The following is a 19,860-nucleotide window of genomic DNA, read 5'->3' as shown; positions in this document are numbered from 1 at the left end:
CTTCTCTTGAGAATTTCAATCTCAGAAATAGTATTTGAGAGAGCATCTTTTTTCATATTAACTGAGTGTATTTTTGAACTTATTATTCTCACTCAATGAAAAGTTGATCAGACTGTTTCAATTGAGATATTTCTAAGTCTGTTTTCAATTGAAAAGTTGATCAGACTGTTTCAAAAGAAGAATAAAAGACTTTTATATATAAAATACCTGATTTTTTTCACACTAGTTTAGTAACTAGATTAGATTTTTGAAGAGAATCTAATAAACTAAAATTAATTTTTAAGATAAATCAATAAAATCTTTACAATCTCTTTCTTGAGATACAGTGAGAAAGAGTATGATATCAATTGATAATGAATCAGATAATATAACAGTTTTTAAGAGAAAAACTGATAAAAAATAAATCAATTTTTTACAGAGAAATTAATTAAAACTATTCAATTTTATTCTAAATTATTCAATTCTTCTCACACAATAAGTGTGCAACTCAAATCAGTTAATAAAGAGTGTAAAAAAGAATTAAGTATTAATAAAAGCTCTTCAGTCACTGAAAAAGTAATTCTTACTTAAAAGAATATGAAATTATGACAGAAAACAGCTCTGTTTTTAATTCTTTGTAAGAATATTATATAAAATTCAGAGAAAAACATCTTACTTTTTCAAGAGAAGTAAAATACTATTTCTAAGATCTTTTTTTTTTTTTTTTTTTGCATTAACTGCTGTAGAAGAATAAGATAGAAACTGCTAAGATATATACTACTATATACTCTCTATCAAGACTTTCTCTCTTCAGAGTCTTGATATTATAGAGAATATAAGTCTGTTTCTATATAATAATATAAATATTATCAGCAGAATGTAGAGAAACTGGTTATTTATATCTTAAAATAGAAGACTTTGTCAATGATTATATTAATATAAAGTTAATTCTTAAATTTAATAGAAATCTAGTATTACTGTTCTCAATTTCTTACAGAATCTATTGAATATTGAGATATTAAAACTAGATTTAATATATCTCACTGTACAGAGATCAAAGGCTCAGTCAGATCTTGAGATATACTGATTTTATAGTTATTGATGTGCTGTTGACTCATTGTCTGCTGATTATGTATTCAATGCTGTTACTGAGATATCTTTTTGTATTATTCTGTCAGAAATGAGTCAGATTGAGAGAAATAGTACAAGGGTGAGACTTGATGTTGAAGTCTAGATACACTGACAACAGATTATGAAGATTGCACTTCAGAAGTGTTCATTGATTATATGCTTAATATTATTACTGAGGTATCTTTTTGTATTTTTCTGCCAGGGATGGGCCAGATTGAGAAGGATGATACAAGGGTGAGACTTGGTATTGATGTTTTGAAACATCAGAGATGAACAGGGTTTTCGCAGAGATTGCTTCTCAGATATCTTCACAATTACAGATTGAAGATCTTTCAAAATCAAGAAGATTGATGTATATGACTATGTCTCTTCATCTTACAATTTGTATGACACTTTGGCCTGGGGTTGTGATGTGGTAGGGATGAACAGGGGATAATCCCACACGGGAGTTTCGAACAACATCTAGTTCACATTTGGCTGGATATCTCCACCACCACACGGGGTATCCGGTCGGCGATGGGGTCAAAATGCTCGTATGATCGAGGGCCTTTCGATGGATCTATTGGCGGGTTCTTATTCGAAAAATTGAGCGAGTTCGTGGTGGAGCGGTGTGTTATACATAGTCAATGTTGATAAGAAGAATGATAAAGTGAAAGAAAAGAAGAAGAAGAATGAAAAGAGAAAGAAAGTTAAGAAGAAGAGCTTATTCAAGAAATGCTCTGTGACTGAGAATACAGAGACTAGAGTCTTGAAAAAACAGATAGCAAGTGTTAAGTTAATTGACAGTTATAATATTAAGATTTTAACTCTTCATATTGAAAATGAGACTCTGTATAAGAAGAATACAGCTCTGAAGATTAAATTCAAAACTATTATAAGCCTTCTTCAGATTATTCAAACTGTTTCTGAGAATGATATATAAGCTGATAAGACAGAGCAGAGCAGAATGAGATGTTTTTTATTTTTTTCCTTACTTAGTTAGCTGAGGCTTTTGCACTGAAAAATAAATCTTTATTTGTTTTTACAGTTATATTTCTTCTATTATTATTAATAATAAGCTGTAAAATTAATCTTGCAGAGTTTTCTGTTTTGAGCTTAGCTTTACAACATCTTTGCACACAGAGACTTGTGTGTATTAAGATATTTTTTATTCTTTTATTACACTCATATGCAAGCGGAGCTTATAATGAGTCCTTGCGTGATGTTAAATACAGGCCAAGTGTTGGTTATACAGGAGGAAAATACAGGTGTAAAGACCATGTCAAGATAACAAGAATATAGAAAAATACAAAGAAGTGACAATTAAATACATGTGATAATAACTTCCCAGCTCAGAAAGCGATTTTATTAAAGTACACCTCTGTATTTATTAGAAACCTGAGATGCTTAGGTTTCAGATTAATGTATTCCCTGCGGTTTCGAACTCACACATCTTGATTTTTCATGTCAAGGCAATTCCAGATGGCCGCATTAACCATTCAGTCACTGAGGCTATATGAAAAGCTGCAATGACCTGTATAGATAGTCATCACTTATTAAGCAGGTAATTACAGCTTTAATTGCTGCAATTGCTGCTACTGTAATACAATAAAACATTTTTTATAGAAATGTAATATAATCTATCTCTGCAAAGATTTAATTCTTTGTTTATAATTTATATTAATTCTATAAATCTTCTGTTTTCTTCTGTATAAACATAGTTGCAGATTTTCATCAACTAACCGCTTCATCATGAACTCGCTTAATTTTTCGAATAAGAACCCGCTGATAGATTCATTAAAAAGCTCTTAATTATACAAGCAGTTTGACTCTATCACTGACTGCATACCTCATGTGATGATGAAGTTATTCAGTCAAACATGAACCAGATATTGTTCAATACTTCTGTGTGAAATTATCCCCTTTTCACTTCTATCACATCACAACTCCAGGCCAAATTGTCATATAAAGTGTAAGATGAAGAGACCTAGTCATATGCATCAATCTTCTTGATTTTGAAAGATTCTTAATCTGTAATTATGAAGATATCTGAGAAACAATCTCTGTGAAAACTCTGTCTATCTTTGATGTTTCAAAACATTAATATCAAGTCTCACTCTCATACTGTTCTTCTCAATCTGGCTCATTCTCAGCAGAAAAATATAAAAAGATATCTTAGTAATAATATTAAGTATATAATCAATAGATATATCTGAAGTGTAATCTCTGTGAAAACTCTGTCTGTCTTTGATGTATCAAGATATTAATATCAAGTCTCATTCTTGTATCATCTCTCTCAATCTGACTCATCTCTAGCAGAAAAATACAAAAAGATATCTCAGTAACAGTATTCAATACATAATCAGTGAATAATAATATATTAATAACTATAAAATCAGTATATTTCAAGATCTGACTGAGTCTTTAATCTCTGCACAGTGAGATCTATTAAATCTAGTTTTAATATCTCAATATTTAATAGATTCTGCAAGAAATTAAGAACAGTAATATTAGATTTCTATTAAATTTAAGAATTAACTCTATATTTGTGATTCAAAGATTGCTTAAGCCAGCGTACAATTACAGGCGTACGCGGGCTTCTTATATACATTATCTAAATTAATTAGTGGCCGCTAGGGCCTCTTTACATTTGTAAGTGTGTTCAGAAGCAGCTGTGTTATTATTCAGTGATTGTACATTCTTTCAAATCACATTCTCTCTCATCAGATTCAGTCATGCTCATATAATCATGATGTAAGCTCTAGCCTCATGCAGATTAGTGTGCTGCTAGTGTTTGTAATTGTACAGTCTATCTCTGATTCAGCTAGCACTTCTTATATACTCTCACAAAGAAACTTTCACTATATTGCATTACTTATTCACTAACTTTTTTCATTCTTCAATTATCTTCTTCATTATCATTATCATTGAACATTATCATCTTATTCAAGATTTCTGTCTCTTCTTCTATTCAATACCTTCTATCTGTTTATCTATTATATTATACACATTTCTGATAATAACTTCTCATTCTCATAACAAGCATCATCATAGTGCTCATATCAAACAGTTTGTTAGTAGTAAGTGTAATGTGTTATAAAACATGACTGAGACTTGTTTATCTTCTAATAATTATCAGAATGTACTTTCATAGATGACACATCTTCTTCATCTTCTTATACACTCTCAATTAGACTGGCCGCCGGGACCATGAATTTCACGTTTGATCCCATTTGATCTGGTCCCATACATTTCTTGGCGTGAATCCCGCTGGGACTGGCTATCAAAAAAACATGTAAAGTGACTATATATCAGATCTTAAAATGGAACCATGACTTGAAAAAAATGAGAAAGTGGTTCCATTTGGTCTCATTTAGTCCCATTCTTGGCATAAAGTTACTATTTTTAGACATTTTAAGGTTTTTTTTAGACTATTTTTAATTTTTTAAAAAGTAACACCATTTGATAACACTCAAATGAGATTTAAAGTCATTTAAAGTAATAAAAATAATTTAAATTGAGAAGTGGAAATCATGGTCTCATTTGGAAAATGTGACAAGAGTAGACAGTAAGTCTCACTGAGACAGTATGGGACTACTATCTAATGTTAAAACTGTGTAATGGGATCAGTCGAATTGGTAATGAGACTATCAAAAAATCTGGTCCTGGTCCCAGACACGGTCACACGGTCAGTCTACTCTCAATCATTTTTCTTCTCATCAGGCTTCTGATCATATTCTGTAGCATGATTTAATGTAGACATAGATGCTGATATATTTGTTTTTATTTACATAGAATCTTCACATATTGACAGATCTGTGTCTGCTCATAACAGTAAATATCTCAATGTTGAATCATTGATTGAGAACTTGAAGAACATGATAATAAAGAAATTGTCTGTATCATGTGTGATCAGATCTCTTACATCTCTCTCTATCTCTTCTACTGCTGTTTCTCCCTCTGTCACTTCTTCTCAATCTTCTACTCTTGCTTCTTTTTCCAGTTCTCTCACTTCTGCTACCTCTGTTCCTGTGACTCTCACTTCTGCTACTTCTGCTCTCTCTGTCTCTACTGCTGCTTCTGCTTTCATTATCAGCTCTTCTCATTTCAAGGAGATATTATGTAGACTTGATGAACCCTGTTTCTCAGTGTGTACACTCTCACTCTGCTTATCAATCTCTAGAACAATTTATTACATGAAGACTGTGTACAACATAACTATTTAAAGCTCAGTCACAGACATTAATTATTACATTAATTTTAAATATTTATAATAAGATAATTGTTCATTTATATCAGAGAATCACTCTTCTCTTTAATAGTATTAAGATTGTAAGTCTTTTCTTTTTTCATCTTTTCTTTCTGACACTGATTTTTCTGTTCTTAGAGAAAATCATTATGAGTTTTATTATATATGAAGTCATGATATTCACAGACACTAAGAAACTTTTCATAACTGTTAAATTCAATATTATGAGTACATCTGCTCTGATAAATTTCTTTAAGATAATAGATCTGTATCAGTCTATTCTCTGACATCTATCATCTGACTTTATAATGCAGGTGAAGAATATTCATATTTTCAGAAATAGAAACACAGATATTATACTCTTTTATATTTATAAGTATGAGACTTGTACATCTTGTCTGAGATATTATTATGAAAATGAGCTGTTCACACACTGTATTCTGCATTCTGCATTCTCTCATATCTCTCTCTCTCTTTCTGAGAAGCCTTGTATGTGTTGTAATTATATATACAACTCTAAGACCAGTAGATGTTCATTCAGTAACTGTTCTTATCTCTGATTTTATGATTTTTATACACTAATAATGATTCTTAGTTGCTCTGATGTCATAGATTATTCTAATTGAAGATGATCACACTGCTGAGACTATCTTCTTTTACTTTCAAGCTTCTCTTATTATTTTCTCTCTCTTCTCTGCAGAGAAGATTGTGCATACACTAAGTTATAAGTGTTCAGCTCTGAGTGACTCTCACTGTTATTCATCTGATTCTGTATTTTCTTCTTCTTTCATTTCTTTCATCTTCACTCTCTCTGTCTTAGCTTCTGATTCTGCAAGTTTTATACTCTTCTTCAATTTTTCTACACACATATGTATGCATTTCTATATTAGCATTTCAGCCAATCTTGTGATAAATGACATTAATGTTATACATAGAGTGATAGAGAAATCAGAGATATGCATGATATTATTATAAGAGCAGCTTGCAGCTCTTGAATCTCTTACAGATCTTGAGTTTTGAGATTTTCTTTATTTTTGATGTTTTTCAGATGATATGATATTGAAAATAGATTAAATGTGTGATATATGAAAATGAATAAGATATGTATGATAACATTTATCTTTTGTAGCTGACTCTTACAGTTAATAATCAATTCATTATCTCTTCTCTTTTCTTATGCTTTTTCTTTATCTGCTAGTCACTACTCTTACATGATCTCTATATAATACAGTGTTCAGTGACTAGATTCAGCAGCTTTCATCTCTTATGATTCTGTCTCACACATTATACTGTCTCTCTTCACTCACTCAGACTACTACAGTGAATAATTCATTAAAACTAACCTTATTTGATCTCTGAGCATTCTCAGAGATTGAGATGACTTGATCTCATATATCTGCAAATGTTTCAGATACTTTATTCTCTGTTATCTCTGTAATTGAACTGATGTAAACAGTTGAATTCAACTCTGAATTTCTTTTTCTTCTGTAATCTGATTTATGTGTAAGTCTGCTGCTCTGATATCATTCTTTACTGCATTGCATCTGCTGTTTGCAGTATATTATCATATAAGTGACTACAGTCTTATTACTTATTAAAGTGTGATGTTCATCTGATTTCTTCATTACTTTCTATTCTTTTCTTATAATTATGAAAAGATTGAAATAAGTAAGATTATCTGATTTATAAGTGTCTATGATTTCTCTTACTTTGTAAGACTTTTCAATTGTAAGTCTCTTCTTTTTCAATACTGATAATAGTGCTATGAATAATTTTAATCTGCTTGAGTCTTACATCTTTGTCTTTATAAAATGTGAATTATTTATTAAGTTATATAAGATTCATCTCTCTGATTCTTTCAATATGTATATTCTCAGAGAATATGATTTAAGTATTTTATATGACTCGAATCATCTAGATTGGAACTTCTCAGAACTCTTATTATGTATGAGAACTTGCATTCTCATCTTGAGACTCAATTTCTTAACTAGTAAGTCTTGTATTCTTTTCAATTGAATTGCTCAGTTCAGAAGTAACTCATTAGCTTTTACATGTATGTGACTGATCTCTTTCAATCTTGATTCTATGTTTATGACTACTGTGTCTGTGACTGTTACATCTGCAACTGTTGTTTTCTTTCTCACCTTTTTCAAAGCATTCTCTGAAATGCACAGATGCAATTCATACAACAGATAGAATAATGAACACTTGAAGACTGTACACTGCTGAATTTGTGTGACTAATAGTGCCTGACTGAGATATTCATCTCATAATCTCATAGGCTTGTTCACTAGATATTTGATCAGCATATTATTCAGGATTTCATTTAAGTGTTTCATCTTTCTGTTTATCTGTGAGTGATATAATATTGTTCTACAATGTCTTATCTGTAACTGGCTCATGAAATGTCTCACTGCTTCTTCTATGAGATTCATATCATTATCAGTTAGAATCTTACATGATATTTCATAGTTGATATAGATCTCATTATATAGAAACTTCATTATTATCTTCTCTATTATCTCTGAAACTGCTTTCACAACTAGCCAGTCAGTAGCATAGTCAATAGCAGTAATTATTCAATGATTTTCATTTGACATTCATGATAATATGTCTATGAGATTCATTTCTTATCATTTAAACAGTTGTATTATATATTTCATCTGATATTATACTTTCTCACATTCTAATCCTTTCTTAGATTCTTTCATGACCTGATAATTCAGACACTCATGAGTGTATGTCTGAATATTCTCAGTCATGCTTGATCAGTATACTCTTGATTTAAGTACACTCATGAGTTCAGAGCTTTCTAAGTGACTGAATTCCTTGTATATATGAGTTATTAAGTCACATCTAAATGAATGTTTCAGATAGAGAGCTTCTACATATTCTAGATCATGATAAAGTATAACATCATTTTTCAATTTTCTCAGTATGAAGTTTGAAAGTATCTCTTCTATCACTTTCATAAGATGCTTATTATCTGACATCTTATCATTCTTTAAGCAAGAGATTATTATATTCACTTATTCTGATTTCTTGCATTCTCTCAGTGTGTTTAATATGAACTTCTCTTATATTTCATTCACAGAATTCTCACTCATGAAATCAGGTCTGTGACTGATTGTATCAGATATCACAGTATCTGATTTCTTTCAGTACTTGATATGAAGATTATACACTTAAAACTCTGAGATTCAACATGCTAAGCATTTAAAAGATTTTATCATCAATTATAGATAGATAAGGCTTTTATAATCTGTGATCATTATTGTTATATACTCATTGTCAATATATCTATCTTACAATGTCAGTGCATGCTTGATTACTAGCAATTTCTTTTCATACACTGAATAATTGAGCTTGATGTCTAATAGTTTTCTATCATTATACATCATCAGATGCAGCTTGTCATTCTTACTCATCTGCAGAAGAGTATCTCTTATAGCTCATTTGAATATGTTCATCTCAATGTAGAAAGGTTTATTACAGTCTGATTGAATAAGCACTAAGAATATTATTATATATTCTCTCAGTGTGAGAAAGACCTCTTCATACACAGCATTTCAGATAATTGAATAAAACTTCTTCTTTTGCAGATTTGTATCTATTTTGCTTAAGAGATCTGAGAGTGATACAGATATTTATATGAAATCCTTGATAAATCTGCAGTAATATAAAACTAACTCAAGAAACTGTTATACATGATATATATTTCTCAGTCATGATTAATTCACTATAACATTCAATTTCTCTGAGATGAGATATATATAGTTATCACTCACTACATATTCTATGAACTTCAACTCTTTCATTTCAAACACACAGTTTGTTGATTTAATGTAGAGCTTATACTCTGTCAGAGTTATAAGTATTTCATCAAGATACTTCAAATATTCATTGTATAAGTTTGAGAAGACTAGAATATTATTCAGATATACAAGATATGAGATTTTATTCTGTTTATGAAGAATCATATTCATCATCATTTGAAAGATAATAAGTGCATTTATCAGACTGAATAATATTATCAGGAATTCAAACTTCTCTTATTACATATTAAATGTGATTTGTAATACTGATAGTTTATCTATACAGATCTGTCAATATTCTGAAAGAAGATTAATCTTTGATAGATATCAGATGTTTTTGACTGTATTCAACTGTTATTGAATCTGTGATAATAAGTGTCTGTTTTTGATTATAAGCTTGTTAAGTGCTTAATAATTGATATACATTCATCACTCTTCATCTGTCTTTTTTATAAATAGAACTGAGAAACCTCATGTGCTTGATGAGAGTTATATAAGATTATGTTTTAGAAGATCTGTGATCTGACACTTCTGTTCTTTAAGATGTGTCTGTGATAGAGAGTATATATTTTAATTGACTGGTTTCACATTCTCTGTGTTAATCTTATTTATGAATTCTCATTTCTGCAGTAATTCTGATAAAAGATCTGTTCAGAAGATCTTTTCATACTTATTCAGAAGTTTCTTCATACACTTATTGTCTTATATATTCTTTATCTTGATTTTCTCCACTTTCAGGTCTCATATAATATACAGAATGCTTTTAGATGAGATCTTGTGAATTATTCTCTTTACTTATTAATGTATAAGCAGATTTAACTCTTCTATATTAGAGATGTGAAATGTTCTTCTCATATCAGTTGATAGAATCATATGAACTGTTTTCTTTCTGTCAGTTAACTACATATGACATGTACATTATTATATCTGTGAATTGAATCTTTGAAATCAATTGAGTCTGAGAATAAGATTGTATTTCATGTTCTGCAGCTCTCACACTTAAATATAGCAAGATTATTCTCTGAAGTGTAAGAGAACTCTTACTCTTGTGAGTGATACTAAATATCAGTTATCAGACAATCTTATATATCAGAGATTCTTCACTTAATGAATCTCTTTTAGTCTTTGAATTATATAATTACTAATATATTGTATAGAAGCTTCTGTATCTGTTAATACTTTTGCAGTCATCTCTTAATTCTTATTTAAGTGCTCTCTATACATTAATATTTCAAGTCTTAAGACATTGAGATAAGTGTCTGCTTCTTCATCCTCACTTATATCTTATTCAAGAGCCTGCTTTCTCTTGATATTTGCAGAATTCAGAGAATTATCTAACACAGACATCTCTTTCACTTTGAAGACTTTTCATAGAATATCAGTAAGTGTCTCTGAGCTCTCTGATTCTGCTAGTTTTTTAACTCTCTTATTTCTCTTAACTGTGCATGCTGTGTGCAATCTTTTGCATCATGATTTTAATATCTGCAGTTGAAGTAAGCTTGATGCTTATAATATCAAGATTTTCACTCAGAGAATTTCTTTTTCAGAGAATTCAGTGCTTTAGCAATAGTATTCAAATCTAGATTTATTGTATCTGAGTGTGTGACTTGTATCATAGAAGTCTGATTATCTGTTCTTCACTGAGATATACTCAATTACAGTATTTTCTATTATAATTGACTCACTTATTTCTATATAATGAGAATATTATATACTTCTTTCACTGTGTCTGATTATATGATTAAGTATTTTCATTTCACTCTCAACTCAGATATAAGATTATGAATGAAGATCTGTAAATAGAAAGATATTGAAAGCTCTTTATTCAATGCAAAATAGTGTAAGCTGAAGTGTGTGAAGTATAATATAAGATTACTCATTTATCTACACTCAGTGAAGTATTTATAACACTTATCTTATACATTCACTTTCTCAAAGTTGTGCAAGATTCATTTGAAAAACTCATTTCATGTTTATAAGAATGAATATTACTCTAAGTCTGTGAGATTCATCTTTTTATCAGTTATTTATAATGACTTCACTTTTTCATATAGAAATATGACAGATCTTAAGACTTGTTAAAATTCTGTTAACTATCTATCTGTGAGTTCACATTCAATCTGATAATATAATCACATCTGACTTAGTCAGCTGATTGCAGCATCATTTTTTCAGTTGCTATTAAAGCTTAGTGACTTTAGCAGATCTTCTAGCTTGATATATTTCATACTCAGATTCTTATTCTGCATAGTAATCTCAGATAATGTGTACACTTCTGATAAGATCATGAATAATTATAGTGAAATCTTCAGATTCAGTATGATTGTCTGTCTGTGTAAACATTTGATCTCTCACTACAGATTTATGACCTGATTTTCCCTATTCTTATTGATGATAATAATTGTGTCAGTAAAGCTCTTCATAGTGAATGCTTGATCAGTGATGAATATCAATTGTTACTTAGCTTTCATCTCAGTCTGTCACTGTGTATACAAGGCCTTAATCTTGTTTAGAATTCTTGTATATGTATGAAGCTTTGATTCTGATTCAGCAGTCTCAGCTGTTTTTCTTACTACTTTAAGTAAACTCTCTGAGAGGTTCTGCATATCTTCCAGTTCAGATAGCAGAGAAGAGTGTTCGTATTGACTAGAAGAGATGTTCATTTCAGTGATTTCTCATTGATTGTACAATGTCTATTATTATATCATTATATCATTATATCATTATATGATTATATTATTATATAATTTCTGATTTCTGTTTCCTATAATCATTGTACAACTTCAGTGATAATCATCTCTCTTTTATTCTTCTGAATAGAGAGCAGTTTTCTTTGAATCTGATTTATCACTTGCATTCTCTTTCTCATATCTCATCTGTTTGCATATATAGCATTTGCCTGAGTGTGAAGTTTTTCTTCAACAAGCAGAGCAGTTATTATTATTATTATTATTCTTCCATTATACTCATATGCAAGCGGAGCTTATGATGAGTCCTTGCGTGATGTTAAATACAGGTCAAGTGTTGGTTATACAGGAGGAAATACAGGTGTTGAGACCACGCCAAGATAACAAGAAAATAAGAAAATACAAAGGAGTGACAATTAGATACATGCGATAATAACTTCCCAGCCCAGGAACATAGAGCGATTCATTGAAGCGATTTGTACACCTCTGTATTTATTAGGAACCTGAGGTGCTTGAGTTCCGGATTTAATGTATCCCCTGTGGGTTTCGAACCCACGCGCCTTGGTTTCCCACGCCAAGGCGCTACCAGGTGGCCGCATTAACCATTCGGCCACCGGGGCCAAGCAGAGCAGTATTAATCAGATGCTCTTTCACTCACTGCTTCTTTATACACTATCTTTTGAGATGTTTTAGAATCACACTGATATGATAACTACAAATCACTTTGTAGATGAAATTATCATGTCTTGAAGAAGCCTGTGCTTCTCACCAGTTTTTAGACATGCTATCAGATGTGATTCAAAGGTTCCTTGAGCCAGTGTATAATTACAGGCGTATGCCGGCTTCTTATATATGTTATCTAAATTAATTAGTGGCCGCTAGGCCCCTTTACATTCGTAAGTGTGTTCGGAAGCGGCCGCGTTATTATCCGGCAGTCATACGTTCTTCTGAATCACATATTGATATAATCATTGATAAAGTCTTCTATCTTAGAATATAAATAATCAGTTCCTCTACATTCTGCTAGTAATATTTATATTATTATATAGAAACAGGCTTATATTCTCTATAAAAACAGAGTTATTTTCTGTCATAATTTCACATTCTTTTAAGTAAGAATTACTTTTTCAGTGACTGAAGAGCTTTTATTAATACTTAATTCTTTTTTACACTTTTTATTAACTGATTTAAGTTGCACACTTGTGGTGAAAGAAGAATTGAATAATTTAGAATAAAATTAAATAGTTTTAACCAATTTCTCTGTAAAAAATTGACTTATTTTTTATTAGTTTTTCTCTTAAAAACTGTCATATTATCTGATTTATTATTATTTGATATTATACTTTTTCTCACTGTATCTCAAGAAAGATATTGTAAAGATTTTATTAATTTATCTTAAAAATCAATTTTAGTTTATTAGATTCTCTTCAAAAATCTAACCTAGTTACTGAACTAGTGTGAAAAAAATCAGATATTTTATACATAAGAGTCTTTCTTCTTTTGAAATGATCTGACTAACTTTTCAATTGAAAATAGACTAATAAATCTCTCAATTGAAACAGTCTGATCAACTTTTCATTGAGTGAGAAAAATGAGTTCAAAAATACACACAGTTGATGTGAAAAAAAATGCTTTCTCAGATACTATTTCTGAGATTGAAATTCTGAAGTGAAGAAAGAAAGAAGAAGTAGAGAAATAACAAGTTCTTGAAATACAAGAGCTTGAAAAAGTCAGTAAAATTCTTGAAAAACAGTGTCTGATTGAGATAAATGAAGAAGTTCTATTAATTCTTCATACTCAGGCTAGATAACTACAGAAAGTGATTAAGTTCAAGCTTGAAATTTCAAATACAGTTTAAAAAACATTGAAAACTTCTAGTATAATCACTGACTTCTCTTCATCTTTTTCTTTCTCAAATCAGAAAAAAACATATACTTAAGCAGCACTGCAGCAGAATCTGCTGTTTCTAAACCCACTATCTTAAAATCTGCTTAAAACTCTGAAAGTACTTAGAGAAAAAATGCTCATACTTCTCTTCATAAGAAAGAAGAGAAGAAAATGTAAAAAGAGAAAAATATTCAAATCTTCAGAAATAGAAGACTTATTCTCAAAGTGTTATATAGAGAGATTCTACAGAAGAACAAGCTGAACTCAAATCTCATTTTTAAACTTAGAAATGAAATTAATCAGCAGTTCTTTTCTCAGTTAATATATAATATTAAAGTTTAAAAATTAGTTATAGCTTCAATTGAGTCATCTTTCTTTGAAAACTCTATCATTCTAACTACAATGTCTGAATTCAGTGCGGAATTTCTTATTGAAAATGAGAATATCTAGAAATCAGTATTAGAATCTCTATTAAATACAATAATTCTATCTGAAAGAGATGAAAAGTGAGATAAATTTATTCTTTATAATATTTCAGTTGAAATTTTTGACTGTGAGAAAGAAATACTACTTGTTAAAAATGAGTTAAAAGAATACAATTCTATTTAACTGAGAAAGAAGTCTGTATAACTGAATTTAATTAAATTCAGATAAATCAGAAGAAATGTCTCTATTCTAGTTTATATTAGTATTATTATTATTATTCTTCAATTATAAATGTATGCAGTCAGAGACTATGACATCTATCTGAGAACTTTTAGTTCTCAGAGTTTTTCCTATATCTGTAAAGTTAACTATTATACATTCACCAATTTCAGATATGCAAAATCAGAAAATTTGAGCTCAGAATACAAAAACTGTTTACAAATTGCAGTGTCTTAACATCTTCTGATACTTTGAAACCATTTGACAATATCATGACAAAGGAAAAGAGAACACAGTCTTAAAGATAGACACATTAAATAGATAGATAGAAAGGAATTAAAAGAAAAAGATAAAGTAAAGAGAGACTGTAACAAGACAAATTATTAAAAGAGAGTATATAGCTGTTTTAACAGACTATATCTGATTGATTTCCTCCTCTTCATATTCAGATATTTCTGAATTTAGTCATTTTCTTATAGCTGCTTGAGGTTCTGATAGAAAGGCTATTAAGGATTTAATTCCTGTCTCAGTTGAGAATAAGAATCTCATATTTAATTGATTTAGATCATACTTCTCTTTCAATCTGACTCTGAGACTATTGTATAATGCACAGTACATTACAATATACTCAGGATTCTCATTTGCATTGCAGAATGAGTATTTTATTAAATCAAATCTATTATCAAATCTTTGTATATAAGATTTGAAATAGCCATATTCTAGTTTCAGCTGTATTATAGATGAGAATATTTTCTTTTTACATTTAATTGAACAAGATTTTCACTTGGGTTTTATTTCAAATCTTGAATAATGTATACTCTTCTTTTGTTTCTGCCAGCTTTCATTTCACTTGTCTAAACAAGATTCTTTTATTTTTCTCTTTATAAAAGATCAGGACATAATTTTTTAAATAGATCTGCTTAATTATGCACTCTTTTTTGCAGCTAAATCAGCCAATTCATTATCATAAATATTAGACTGACCGTGTGACCGTGTCTGAGACCAGGACCAGATTTTTTGATAGTCTCATTACCAATTCGACTGATCCCATTACACGGTTTTAACATTAGATAGTAGTCTCATACTGTTCCAGTGAGACTTACTGTCTACTCTTGTCACATTTTTCAAATGAGATCATGATTTCCACTTCTCAATTTAAATTATTTTTATTGCTTTAAATGACTTTAAATCTCATTTGAGCATTATCAAAAAGTGTTACTTTTTAAAAAATTAAAAATAGTCTAGAAAAAACCTTAAAATGTCTAAAAATAGTCACTTTATGCCAAGAATGGGACTAAATGGGACCAAATAAGACTACTTTCTCATTTTTTTCAAGTCATGGTTTCATTTTAAGATCTGATATATAGTCACTTTACATGTTTTTTTGATAGCCAGTCCCAGCGGGATTCACGCCAAGAAATGTATGGAACCAGACCAAATGGAATCAAACATGAAATTCATGATCTCAGCGGCCAGTCTAATAAATATTCATATGAGCAGAAACTCAGTGCAGATGAATTATCAGTTTTGATATTCTTCTCTTTTGAATTTTCAAAACAGAGTTTAAGATCAGTTCAAGATTCATTTAATTATTATGAATCTGACTATTTCTAAGTCTTTTCAAAGCAGCTTGACTATCAGAGACTATTTACATCTCTTTCAAACTATTTCCTCTTTTATAAGATTTTATTTTAATGAGTTTGAAAGCTTTCACTATTATAAATAGTTCAGTATCAAAGACTTCAGATTCACAGTCTAAATTTCAGAAATCTGAGATAAAATTGATATTATCTTCAGTATAAGCAATGTCTGTATCTAATCTATTCAAATTCTCATTTTTAAAGTCATCTGAATAAATCAGAATAGACTCTTCTATATTGATTGTGAAAATTCTCTTCAAATACTGTTCATATTCTTTCTTCTTAGATAGTTCACTTATTTATAAGTCTATAAGAGATTCAAGCTTTTCTCTTCAGAGAGATATCTTCTCATGATCAACTTTTTCAATATTTAAAGAAGAAAATTAATCTTTAATCAGAGAGTATAGTCAGTATAGTTGAGAAGATATTTTCTTTGAAGAATTATTTTCACTTCAATCAAGAAATCTATTTTAATTCTGTTCATTTCCAGAGTTAATTAATGAAAATGAAGAAGAGACTCTTTCTCTGATTATATAATTTAAGCTTATCTTTATAACTCTCAGAGTATAGTTCATACAGATCTTTTCAAATCTAATAGTAGAAGAAGAAATTGAAGCTTCAATTTTCATTGCTTTAATAGAAGATGATTTGAATACTCTCAGAATTCTTCTCAAAGCTCTGTTTTACAGACTTTGAAAGAGTTCAGTGAAATTCTCTTGATTATTTCATCACACTTGAACTTCATAATCAGTCACTGAGATAATACAGACTATATATAACTGTCTCATAGCCTGGAAGAATAGATCTCTCTCTGTATTTAATAGTCTGATTATATTATTTAATAGTCTTTCTGTCTTGATAGTTCTTTGTTGAATGTAATATTTAAAATTCAACTTAGAGTTTAATTATACTTCTAATTCTTTGATATTCATACTGAGCTTAATCTCTCTATTTAAAAGAGTTAGAGATAGTTCTTTCTTATTAAATCTAGAAAAGAAATGAATTAACTCAGTTTTATTCATATTAAATTGAATTTAATTGATATCTGCTCTAACAAAGATTTTCTTTGCAGCTTCTTTAATCACTTTCAAATTCTCTTTGATAGTTTTTGAGCTGTAGACTAGATCAATATCATTTATATAACTCAGAGATCACACTATTCTCATATTTCTATCTTTGAATAGATATGCAGTGTATATTGTAAATAAAATAAGTGAGACTAAAGATTCTTACAGTACTTCTATTTTTCTCTCAGTCTTATCTTATTTCATTTCATCAAAGAAAAGTTATATAATTCTTTTAGATATAAAACAGTGAACTCATTTTATTAGAGAAAGTGACAGTTTTAACATTCTCAAAGTCTGAATTAACTTTGACTTTGAAACATGATTAAATCCTTCTTTTATATCAATAAAAACTACAGGTGAGATCAGATCTTCATTCTTTATTATTTAAATATTATGAATAACTGAGAGAACAGTGTTAATTATAGAACATTGTTTTCTATCTCTTATTTATTCACTGAATAAAAGAGAATTACTGATAGAGATTATAAAAGATAGTTAAGTAGTTAATATCTTTTCTAAAATCTTTTCTAGACAGTTTAATAGAGATATTACTCTATATTTCTTAGAAATTAAAGTTTTTCTATTAAATTTTATAAGAATCACTTCAGTAGCTTCTCTTCAGTATTCAGAATAATATTCATTTTTCAAGAGATTGAAAAAGAGCTTAAAATATTCATTCTTTAAGTAAAAGTATATATTTTAAATAATTAAGTAATTAATTGAATCAGGCCCTGCAGCAGTTTTAACTGAACTTGAGAAGAGAGCTGACTCTAATTCATCTTATGTAAGATCAGGCCATTTCCAGTCATTTTCATTAATATAGTTAAGAAGTGATATATTCTCTTTCTCTGAATCTGAATCTGATAATTTTGAAAGAGAGTTCTTATAAAAGCTTGACATTTTTTCTTAAAAGAGTTTGCTGTATATGATTCATTCTGAAACTTATATTCTAAGATTGAAAGTTTTACTACACTTCTTATTTTAGTATAGTTAAAAGCTTTAAAAACTTTCTTTTCTTATGCTTCTTTAAGAAATTTATTTATACACATCAAACCGCTTCACTACGAACTCACTCGATTTTTCGAATAAGAACCCGCTGATAGATTCATCGAAAAGCCCTCGATTATACAAGCATTTTGAGCCAGCGTGGCCCAGTTGGTAAGACTGGTAACCAAGGCCGCACACATTAGGGGTGTGTGGGTTCGAATCCCACCACTGGCACCTGCCACTTCTTACCCATGAAAGCCCCCATGTAATAGAGGCTGAGCCTAATTAGTAAGGCTTGGTGCGGGGTAGAACTCCCTACTGCAAGTCAAGTCACTAGTTAAGCGAGATCCTGCGAACACCCACCAGGGCTGACATGAGATGTCAATGTCTCACTATTCTACTGTACACCCATCAAGGTTCTAACAATATAGAGCCAAGCCTAATATAGTGGTTATACACTACTTAAGCGAGTCCCTAACTAGGGCTGTCATCAGAGCCTAGCTCCCCTCTAAATACAGGGAATGATTTTGAAAACCACCTGACTAGCAGGCCTAGACATGTATCTAGGCCCTAGGCAGGGCACTCTGATAGGCTAGAGCCTGCAAGCTCTGTGCCAAGCCCTAATACTGGCAGGGAGAACTGCAGTCATCAAGCCTATGATTAGTCCCTAACACAGAGTGAGGCCATAATGACTGATTGATAGGCCTATGAGCATCTAATGAGGCCGAGATCAGCAACTGGAAGCTTGGTGTGTATGCCACCAAGTGGGCAGTGATAGTCATTAACTAACATCCCTGAAAATTAGTGACTGGCCTAAGAGGACAGACACAGTGATCAGTTAATTATAGAGGATTAAATGTAATTAGCTTAAGATGCATTCTGCAGGTGACTAGTGTCTGTAGTCTTATAAAAGAGAAAATGATTTGAAAGAGATATGAATATTCTCTGATAGTCAAGCTGCTTTAAAAAGACTTGAAAATAGTCAGATTCATAATGATCAAATGAATCTTGAACTGATTTTAAACTCTGTTTTGAAAATTCAAAAGAGAAGAATATTAAAACTGATAATTCATCTGTATTGAATTCCTGCTTATATGAATATTTATAATAATGAATTGACTGATTCAGCTGTAAAAAAGAGTTCAGAATTAAGCAGATCTATTTAAAAAACAGTGTTCTGATCTTTCATAAAGAGAAAGATAAAAGAATCTTGTTTAAATAAGTGAAATGAAAGCTGACAGAAACAAAAGAAGAGTATATATTATTCAAGATTTAAGATAAAATCAAAGTGAAAATCTTGTTTAATTAAATGTAAAAAGAAAATATTCTCATCTATAATTCAGCTGAAACTAGAATATGATTATTTCAAATCTTATATATAAAGATTTAATGATAGATTTGATTCAACAGCATGCTCATTCTGCAATGTGAATGAAAATTCTGAGTATATTATAATATATTATGCATTATACAATAGTCTCAGAGTCAGATTAAAGAAGAAGTATGATTTAAATCAATTAAATATGAGGTTCTTATTCTCAACTGAGACAGGAACTAAATACTTAATAGACTTTCTATCAGAAACTAGAGCAGCTACAAGAAAATGACTGAATTCAGAAGTATCTGAATATAAAGAGGTGGAAGTTGACTAGATATAGTCTGTTAAAACAGCTATATATTATCTTTTAATAATTTTGTTTTGTTATAGTCTCTCTTTACTGTACTTGTTTTCTTCTGTTCTTTTCTCTATCTATTTAATATGTCTATCTTTAAGACTATGTTCTCTTTTCTTTT

General features: G+C 30.0%; 1 protein-coding gene and 2 pseudogenes across 3 annotated transcripts; 2 read left to right on the top strand and 1 right to left on the bottom strand.

Annotated features, from left to right (window-relative positions):
- Positions 1-3,897: 3,897 nt before the first annotated feature.
- Positions 3,898-4,169, top strand: BDBG_18101 (uncharacterized protein; the record flags this gene model as incomplete). The annotated part of the gene is made up of 1 exon (XM_031725684.1): positions 3,898-4,169. A coding segment is annotated over one exon (271 nt), but the record flags the coding sequence as incomplete, so codon positions are not given.
- An 8,202-nt stretch (positions 4,170-12,371) lies between these two features.
- BDBG_18100 lies at positions 12,372-12,460 on the bottom strand (annotated as a pseudogene). Its single transcript has one exon. The product of its transcript is annotated as a tRNA-OTHER (tRNA).
- Positions 12,461-18,219: 5,759 nt separating this feature from the next.
- BDBG_18099 lies at positions 18,220-18,300 on the top strand (annotated as a pseudogene). Its single transcript has one exon. The product of its transcript is annotated as a tRNA-OTHER (tRNA).
- Positions 18,301-19,860: the final 1,560 nt, after the last annotated feature.

Source organism: Blastomyces gilchristii (genome assembly GCF_000003855.2).
Source record: "Blastomyces gilchristii SLH14081 genomic scaffold supercont1.68, whole genome shotgun sequence".
NCBI lineage: Eukaryota > Fungi > Ascomycota > Eurotiomycetes > Onygenales > Ajellomycetaceae > Blastomyces > Blastomyces gilchristii.
Note: the sequence above shows the minus strand (reverse complement) of the source record. Positions and strands in the feature narration are given on the sequence as shown.